A 9,130-nucleotide genomic window follows, 5' to 3' on the forward strand; every position below is an offset into this window, starting at 1 on the left:
CTGCGTGGCCGGCTGCGCGGTGGTGCGTGCCTCGTCGCGGCGGCCGGATCCGCCCGGCAGGCGGCGCGGGCCGCGGGCGGCATGCGCGGCAGCTGGGGTCTGGCTTCGGGCTACTGGCGGCTACGGTGGTTCCTCTCCGTCGCGGGCGTGCAGCGGTGGTGCGGCTCGGCCGGTGGCGGTCCGGCGACCTGGTGGTGGTGGCCGATGGTGCGCGTGGTGGTGGTGCCTCCACTTGGAGGCTTTCTGTGCGGGGAGGAAGGGGAGGGGCTTGGACAGGGGCGGCGGAGCCGACGGCGTGCTGGCTGCAGCGCGAAGGCGGGATCTTACGGGCCTCGGAGATCCCCGCCGGGCCTGTGCGGACACGGGCCTGGTGTGTTCCTGCCATTGCGTCCAGTCAGCTACCGTCTTCGGTGGTGGAGGTGGGGCCCTCCCGCGTGCCGACGGTGCTGCTGCCCTAGTCCCGGCTCCTCTTCCTCATCGTGCAGACCATGCTTCACGGTGCCCTGGTGAGACAGCATTGGAAGCATCGTGTCCAGTTGGCGCTGGGTGAGGGTCTGTTTGGTGGCGAGCTCTGGAGTGATTGAGTTGGAGGTTGGGATCGGGAGAAATCTCTGTTGGCTTGACCGACAACGACGCGGTGGCGCTTGTGGGTGCCGCCAGACCTTCCTGGAGGGCGTCGGGGCTACCCTTCCTCTCTCCTCACCGTGTACCCAGGAAAACCCGTGGCAGCAGCGTCGTCTTTGTCGCGTCCCTTCTTGAAGGTGTTGATTGGTACCGGTGCTTCGGAGGCTCATAGCTTGGTGGGCGATCTTCGGTGGGTGCAGCGGCCACGAGGCTTTTTCGTTTCTTTGTCGATCTGCCGTTGTCGGCGTTTGTTTCTCTTGTATTTTCTCTTTCTTTTCTTTTGGGCGTGACTGTGCTGCTTCCGCCCCAGCATCTATCGTTGGATGTCTCGGTTGGTTGCTTTGTATACAAAGCGGGGGAAACCCTTTTTGGGTAAAGCCAACTAATTACTTCAGCACAGGAACACAACAAAGAATCACTTTATAGGCACATCACAGGCACAAAATCAACAAGCATGACCAAGGGTCTTTGATGTCGTACAAAGTTTAATGACTGCAAAATAATTAGGCCAGCTAACAACTAACAATGCAATAACTTAAAACAATACAAAAACCTACAAATGTCAAGTGGGAACAAGACCAACATAATAATCCTCACGACTATCTATCCTAATTAACACATCGATGATTTTGATAACAACAATGATTATGCTCAAAAGAGAACTGAACATTGTCTTATACTTCCTAGTCTTCCCTCTGCTTCTTCTTACACAAACATCTAGCTCCTTGAATTCAACCTTAGTGGATTCTTCACTCTCTACTTCAGTATTAGACAAGCCTGATTTATCTTCATTGCAAACAATCTCGGTAGTGCCGTTAGCGCTAGGCCTATCAGCGGTTTCAGTCTTTTTGTTCCCTTCTTCGATCTTGTTCTCAGAATGCTCAGATTGCATATCCTCAGATGACTCCATTAGTGTCTTACGTTCCCAATCTGACAATGGTAATGATGATGACGTCGACGAGGATGATGATGAGCAGTTGAGCTTCACAGTTGATTTTTCCTTGCGGCAATCAGAGTCAAAGTCATACAAGCTCTCGAGAAATCGGAGAAGCCTTCTTAGTGTCGTGTATAGCTTCACATCATTAACGCTTTTTAGCTTTTCAGACGCCCAACACAACAATAAATAACAAAGTCAGTTAATAGGTCAACTGATGTACAATTCAAATCAAAACTAAAGCAGTATAGGCATTTCGTGATGTACACATGTCGACTGGGGGTCTCATCTCTTGATAGGGTGTACACGATATCTATATATACCGATATTTTTCAAATCAAAACTAAAGCAGTATATGCATTTTGTGATGTGCACCTGTGGACTGGGTGTCTTGTCTCTTGGTAGGGTGTTGTTGGGGATAGCTGAAACAAATCATGTGAATGTATCAGTGCACTCAAAATTGGTATCGACTACTTTGCCGTCACAAATCTCCCCCAATTCATCATCTTCAAGGGACTTGCTGTTTGAAAAGAACCTAATGAACAAGCCATCCTTGAGAGAAACATCCACAACATCATTAGTTTGTAACCTTCTGTTTGCACGCCGACCCCGATCAAAATTGCAAGAGGACTACCCGATCGAGATGGGCGATTCGGTGAGCGTGCCACTGTCATACACGATGGATGAGTCCACAACATGTGATTCGGGGGATTGGAACTGAACCAGTGAAGCAGAAATAGACATGACGGTGAAGCTTCCACTTCCAGGGCCGCCATTGGGGCTCCAGCGCTCCTGCATGGGCTGCTTTTCTCTCTTCTCCTCTGGAAGATGGAGCCTATCATCGGGTTGCTGGTGGTGACCTCGTGCCTTGACCCCTTCTGCGCAGCAATGTGGTATGGTGAGAAGCTCTTCTAGGTGGAGTGGTAGACAGCACAAAGGTTGATGTCGTCGGCCCAGGATTCTTTTTAAGAACAGGGCGTGGTCAGCCTCCTCCTACTTTTCTCACGTTCGGGCGCTCCGCTGCAGTGGATGTGACGGGAGTGCGCCATCCGGTCCCGTTTTCCAGTGACGGGTGTGGGTGTGGGCATAGGTGCTGGTGCGTCAAACGCTGGGCGTTCCGAACGGACGACGCGCGGAGGGTGCGGGATTTTGAAATTTGGGGACGTGGAAATGGAAATTACAGTCCTAGCCCCATGGCGAAGCCTATTGACCGGGCTCACGGGCTCACGGGCTGGTGCCGGTGGCTTTTGATGGGCTGGCGCCTCCGCCACGGCCGATCTCCGCGGCGACCTCCTCGCGGGCGCCTCCGCCACGGCCGATCTCCGCGGCGACCTCCTCGCGGGCGCCGCCGCCACGGCCGACCTCTTTGCCCCGTCTTCTTCACAACGCCTCACCGTTGAGTGCGCCGTCGCCGTCCCGAGCCTCGACGACGGGTGCGGCTGCCGCGTGGAGGAGCCCACCCTCTTCTACATGCCCCACTGCGAGGCGTCGCTCTACGACGCGCTCATCGCAGCCAACTGGGAGCCCCGCGCTCAGCTCCGCCGGTACGCTGTGCAGGCGGAAGAGAACCGCTCGGGATCCGCCGCCAAGGCCAATCTTGTCCTCAAGGCAGGGCGGTTCGCGTGGAAGCAGCGGATCGACGAGGCCGGGAATGTGGACGACGAGGACTGGTTCGCCCGTGCGTTCAACGAGGCGAGCTGGCATTTCTTCGAGGTGGACGAAGCCGTCGACCAGAGGACGGAGATAAGTTCCCAAGCTTTGTCCTTCGAGAAATTATCACTGTAACCCAATGTATTGCTTGATTCGAGATGCATTTGCAGATTCAGGGTTGGCATCCTCACAAAATTTATCACTGCAATTCTGTGATTGTATACTAGTATTTGGTTGGAGATGAATTCACAGATTCAGAGTTAGCATCTGAGCTTAATTTATCACTGTAATTCTATGATTGTATTACTTGATTGGAGATATATTCAAAGATTCAGAGTTGGCATCTTAATGAAAATCATCACTGTAATTCTATGATCGTAATCATATACTACTACTTGATTGGAAACAAATTCAAAGATTCAGGGTTGGCATTTAACACCCGCAAAAAAAAAAAAAAAACACTGTAACTCTATGATTATATTACTTGATTGGAGATGCATTCAAAGATAGAGTTGGCTTCTTAACAAAATTTGGTGTTTACATTATCTTGATTTGCATCGAACAAGAATGAAAGCTGTGCACATTTGTCTTTCTGAATTTAGACATTGAGTCCCCACATTACTGGCCATGACCCAAGTTCCAGTGTCCCGCGAGGTTTATCGGTTCATTTTTCTGATATGGTAAACGGCTAATCTGCCCTAGAACATAGGGCATTTTCCTGTAAGGCTGCTTGTTCCATAGGACATTTTTTATCTGTTGTAGCTCACAGATTTCATTAAAAGAACCATTAAGGTTCAGTACAAACCACTTGTTCAGGATGCAAGGAGAAATATAACACATGATTTAAGGTGAACACTGAGTAGCCTGCTGCCCTATAACATTCAGAGAAATATAACACATGCTTTAAGGTGAACACTGAGTAGCCTGCTGCCCTATAACATTTAGAAAGGTAAAGGCAGATTGGTTTGCCTCTCACATAACCAAAAGAAATCCCTAAGAACCCCCAGGATCTATTTATCTTTCTATTTCCAGGAGCGATAGCATCATAAATATTCTGAATTCTCGACTAATTTACCTAATCTCTCCTGAGCTCATTCTATACATGTGACTGAAAATTAGCTGTGATCTTTACATAACGGGAGCCCGCCCCTTCCATTGGTCAAAGCCCTCGGAGGCCACCATCTGCAGCCCTCCAGATCCTAGTTGCAGAACATTGCGCACATTGCAAGGACGATGCATTCAAAGATGCAAAGTTGCTATCTTAGCAAAATTTGGTGTTTACTTCACCTTGATTTCCGATGAAGAAGAATGAAACCATGTCCACTGTCTTATCCTTGTCTCACTCTTAGGAATTCAGACACCGAATGATACCCTGATTTCTGGCAGCGAACCGATGAATTAAGAAGTAAACTGTCAATGTGGTGTTGCATGGATCATTTTCAGGAAGCTTCGGTGTCTCATGAGGTTAACTGATTTTTTTAATGGGTGCTCCGCTATAACTCTCTATATACCCTCAGAACGTTACCTGTATGGCAGTGCCTTGAATATTCTTCTGCAGGTCACTTTTCTGTTGTGCTCACTGATTTCATTAAGGGAACAATGGATGTTAACTTGCCAAAAAATGCAAGGAGAAACATAGGGCTATACTGCTATCATATACATCCGGAAAGGTGGAGGCTGATTGGTTTGCCCCTCACATAAGGAAAATAATTCCCTTAGAACCCCCAGTTTTTTCCTGTTTCTCGTAACTGCAGCATCATAATGTTCCTGAATTCTCCACTGATTTACCATCATATCTCGAGCACAGTCTATTCCTGTGACTGAAGATCAGATCTGATCTAAGCGTACCCATCAATCAAAGGCCTTTGATGGTCACCATCGCCAGCCTTCCAAATCCCAGTTGGAGAACTCCAATGGAAAATTGAGTAGAGATTGGATGAATTGGGCGATCTGGTGATTTCGCAAGCGGTGTCAGAAACACCTAACCTGTTGAGGACTCCATGATAAACACAATTGTGCGAGAGAACAAGGAGCAAATGTATAAACTTAGAAGAGCTTTGAATAACTCCATATAATGTCGAAATGGGCTATTAAAACAGTAGATGCTGAATAGAATCATAGAGGCTGAAGACATGTGGTGCATCTTCTGCTGCTCTCTGTACATCCCCGCTTTAAAACAGATTATCGTTGGCAAGAATGGTGCTTGGTATTTAACCAAACCCCTCTTGTCACGTCAAGCCTGGCAACTAATACAACGTCCGGGCAGTTTACGCGTGCAGGTTCTGAAGGCGAGGTACGACCTGAACGGTGCCATCATCTCCCACACGGTTTTCTCTGGCAATGCATCATCGACATGGCATTCTATTGAATGTGGCTTGGAATTTTTAAATAAGGGTTTGATCTGACAGATAGGTTCAGGAACTAAAGTGCTGGTCCGAAGTGACAATTGGATACCACAAGACATGAGCCTTGGACCAGTCACCTTTATTTTGGGTCAAAGTTTGACCATGAATTTTAACTAATAAAAATTAACTTATATGCCACAAAAAATATACCACAAAAAATCTCTTTCAAATACAAATCTAACAATATACTTTTTATAAATATAATTTGTATTTTTTAGTCAAATAGAAAGTCAAAGTTGGATCCAAAATACAAGGGAGACTAATAAACCCGGATGGAGGTACTATCTACCAAAACATTGACTTCCCTGACCTATCCACTATCTTCGCCTTATAAAGGGGGACGAGGCCTAGGGTTACAAGAATTCTATCGACCTAAAGCCATGCTTGGTGGAGGAGTCCTTGGCGTGCCTGCCAAGGTACTAGACTTTCTTGGAGAGGGCTCCTTGCGTTAGTCAGAGGCCTTCATTGTCACGGCATGCTGGCCCCTAGGGCCGGCCCAACATCCAGCTTGCCATCCGACGGGCCACCCCAGGTGTAGCGCACCGTCATATGGTGGATTCATGCACAAGTTTGGGCTGTCTGACCATGCCTTAGATTTCATCTCCCAAATGAGTAGGGGATCACATCAACAACTTATACTCCCACCACCCCTCAATATTTGGCACATTTTTTTATGAAGATTGTGGGCAGCAGAAAGACCGATTTTGGATTGAGATGCCCCCTCTAGGTCTTAATTGCGGCCGTGAAATCTTGCCAAATTTGAGGAAAAGCAGACCATGATGGCTGAGATAGGGAACAGTGGGAGATGTGAGGAGAGAGAACGCATCGGATGTAAAAGCTAGATCATTAATGGCCTCCTCACATAGATTGCATATAATTACTCTCTACCATGGTTTAGAGGGGCAAGATGAGAAGTTTGATTCATTTGCGAACCTTGGGTAAATTGTTTGAAATTCATGCCGCCTATTTTGGGTTGGAGATATGCTATGAATCTTTCAGGTCGAGTTGCATGGAAATTTATTATGAAATACATAATTTCAAATAGACAATAGATGACTTGAGATGAATCAAAGGTATTAGGAATACGAATAACAAATGAATCTGATATGTTTGGAAGTGCAAAATATAGCACTGTCACAGAAGACATGAAAACTGTAGGAATAGTGGCTCTGGTAGAACAAAGAAAAAACCCGCCTTGATCCCATGTTGATAAGGGTTAAAAATAGATTGGAGCAAATATTCAAATTCACATGGAACTAAGATATAGGAGGCTAATCCAACGAATTTTGGTGGCACTATTCCTTTGATCCAAATGGCGTTTACAGGAAAGGAAACCATAAGGATCAATCACATAAATAACCTCCAAACAATATAAAGAGTAGCTTAAGCTTGTTTTAGCTACATATGCATGCATGTCAATGTAGTGTCCCGTAAGGTAGGTGCACTGTTAGGGTTATGGGTACGATCTACCGATCTCGGCAATCCGTTGCAAAATCGGATGGCTAGGAGAGCAAAGGGCCGTGATCATTGATGGAATAAAGGAATCAATCAAACCATTACTCCCTCCGTTCCTAAATATAAATATTTTTAGTGATTTCAGTATAAACTACATATGGATGTATATAGACCTATTTTAGAGTGTAGATTCACTCATTTTGCTTGTATGTAGTCTATATTGAAATCTCTAGAATGACTTATATTTAAGGACGGAAGGAGTATTTCACAGTATGGTGTTTTTTCCCCATTGATATGAACCAAATTGGTTTAATATATGCTGACAAATAAGCGGCTCAGCAGTAACCTTTTCCTAGCTACTGCCAACAAAAAATTAAACGTGTGCATGAACTGTGCCCATCCACCAGCCCCACTCACACCCATTAAGCGTATGAACCGTGCGGCGTCATTGAACCCTGGGATGCTCCAGGACGATGATAGGGACCATCAAGGGTTTGGATACATGTATGTCATTCAATTACCTCATTCGGGCCTCCCAGACACGCAAACCCCACGAGGAATCAGGAAACAAGTGACGAACTACGCAGCATCCACTGGCAAGGCCAAGCGGTGCCAGGGTTTTCGAAACCTTTTGGTCCCGGGTCCACATCTTAACCAGCTACAACACAACCAAGCAGTACTGGCACTCGCCACAGCAGTTAGCTAGCAAAAACATCTTCTAGAGAAAAAAATAGCAAGAAACTGTATGCACTGAAGCTGGTACTAGCATTGAGATTGCAATAGGGATGTATGTGAACGAGTGTACTAGCATCAACGAACATACTACCTCGAGCATCAAGAGCAATGCAATTACTAGTACACCAAAGTAACGAACCACCACTAGTGCTATTACGGAAATGAATATCACGGAGTACAACTCAAAATTAGAAATCACTAACAAGTCATCACTTGCTGCTTACAACTAGTTTCCTGGTGGGATCCATACATACCAACTCTGACTATATCTGAACAATTAATCGATGGATTATGTAGCTAACAATGGCAGCACCGAATTAAATGTGAACTGTGATCTGCGAATTCACTTTGCTTGCTTACTGTTGGGTTGAGGCGCTTGTTGAGTTGACAGGGTCAGCGATTCTCCGGCACCCGGTAGGACTCCATGTTGATCTGCGATAACCGCGCGCCGGGAAATAGCAGCTGGGGACAGGAGCGTTAATGGAATTAAAAACGGGTCCCTAGGGAGGAGCGGCAGGGGCTGGAATGTAAGGGGGTCGGGGGAGGGAGCAGAGGAGGCACGGGAACTCACATCGATCTGCTTTTGCACTTTGCGGGGCCGACCGCGAGGGCGGTTACGCGGGAGTGCGCCGGTGAGGCCGTAGATGTCTTCCTCAATCTCCTCCGCGGAGAGTGATACGGAGAATTGCGGCCTCTTTAGCGCATTTGCGCGGACCGACCGCCGCTCGCGCTCGAACGCCTGCGGCGACGCACTCGCGGCGGTCGTGGCCGCGAGGGATGGCATAGCAAGGCGACGCGGGCGGCCAGGGCGTGCCTTCAACGGCTGTGGAGAAACCGCCTCGGTGACCTTAGGGTACTTGTCGACTGCGGGGTTGCTAGTGCCCGATGCCTTTGCCACCTTGCCAAGGTGAAGCTGTAGCCTCTCGCTGACCTCATATTGCTGATTCGAGGAGGATCCCGTGTCCGGGGCGATGGTTTCACCATGGTGGTTGACGGGAACGCACCGCAGCCGCCGTTGGCTCCCCCAGGGCTTGAGCATTGATGGCAGCGACATCAGCCTCCCTCGGTGGGCACTCGACGGCGTTGGATCTACCTCCGCGGCCCCGCCACCCGCCTCCCTAGCACCACCTTCCTTGGTGAGATCCGATGGGAAAGTCGCAGGCGGCGGCTTCGCCGAGTTCACCATGGCCGGGGTGATATCGCACCCACAATCGCCGCTTTTGCAGCTGCTCTAGATCTGGCTGCGGCGGCAATGAGAGGGGTATGGTGTGATGTGGTAAAGACGAGATCTGAGATAAGACGAGGATGAGGGTGGGTTTGCTTGCGG

At 48.2% G+C, this 9,130-nt stretch overlaps 2 protein-coding genes and 1 pseudogene across 2 annotated transcripts; 1 reads left to right on the forward strand and 2 right to left on the reverse strand.

Moving 5' to 3' along the window:
- Positions 1-1,186: 1,186 nt before the first annotated feature.
- LOC123077131 (protein SINE1-like) lies at positions 1,187-2,753 on the reverse strand (annotated as a pseudogene).
- A 56-nt stretch (positions 2,754-2,809) lies between these two features.
- LOC123086733 (protein SENSITIVITY TO RED LIGHT REDUCED 1) lies at positions 2,810-3,580 on the forward strand (the record flags this gene model as incomplete). The annotated part of the gene is made up of 1 exon (XM_044508512.1): positions 2,810-3,580. A coding segment is annotated over one exon (534 nt), but the record flags the coding sequence as incomplete, so codon positions are not given.
- Positions 3,581-7,975: 4,395 nt separating this feature from the next.
- Positions 7,976-9,066, reverse strand: LOC123086743 (uncharacterized). The gene is made up of 2 exons (XM_044508524.1): positions 8,375-9,066; positions 7,976-8,265 (listed from the first exon to the last, which is right to left on the reverse strand). The coding sequence occupies exons 1-2, from the start codon at positions 8,987-8,989 to the stop codon at positions 8,197-8,199; spliced, it is 684 nt and encodes a 227-aa protein (XP_044364459.1). The 5' UTR covers positions 8,990-9,066; the 3' UTR covers positions 7,976-8,196.
- Positions 9,067-9,130: the final 64 nt, after the last annotated feature.

This window comes from Triticum aestivum, chromosome 1B (assembly GCF_018294505.1).
Source record: "Triticum aestivum cultivar Chinese Spring chromosome 1B, IWGSC CS RefSeq v2.1, whole genome shotgun sequence".
Taxonomy (NCBI): domain Eukaryota; kingdom Viridiplantae; phylum Streptophyta; class Magnoliopsida; order Poales; family Poaceae; genus Triticum; species Triticum aestivum.

Excerpts from the sequence above, each read along its gene's own strand:
- LOC123086743 (XM_044508524.1), bottom strand. The coding sequence starts at position 8,989 with ATGGTGAACTCGGCGAAGCCGCCGCCTGCGACTTTCCCATCGGATCTC. Across the intron at positions 8,266-8,374 it reads AAGTGCAAAAGCAGATCGAT|CTGCTATTTCCCGGCGCGCG; the intron begins GTGAGTTCCCGT and ends TCCTGTCCCCAG.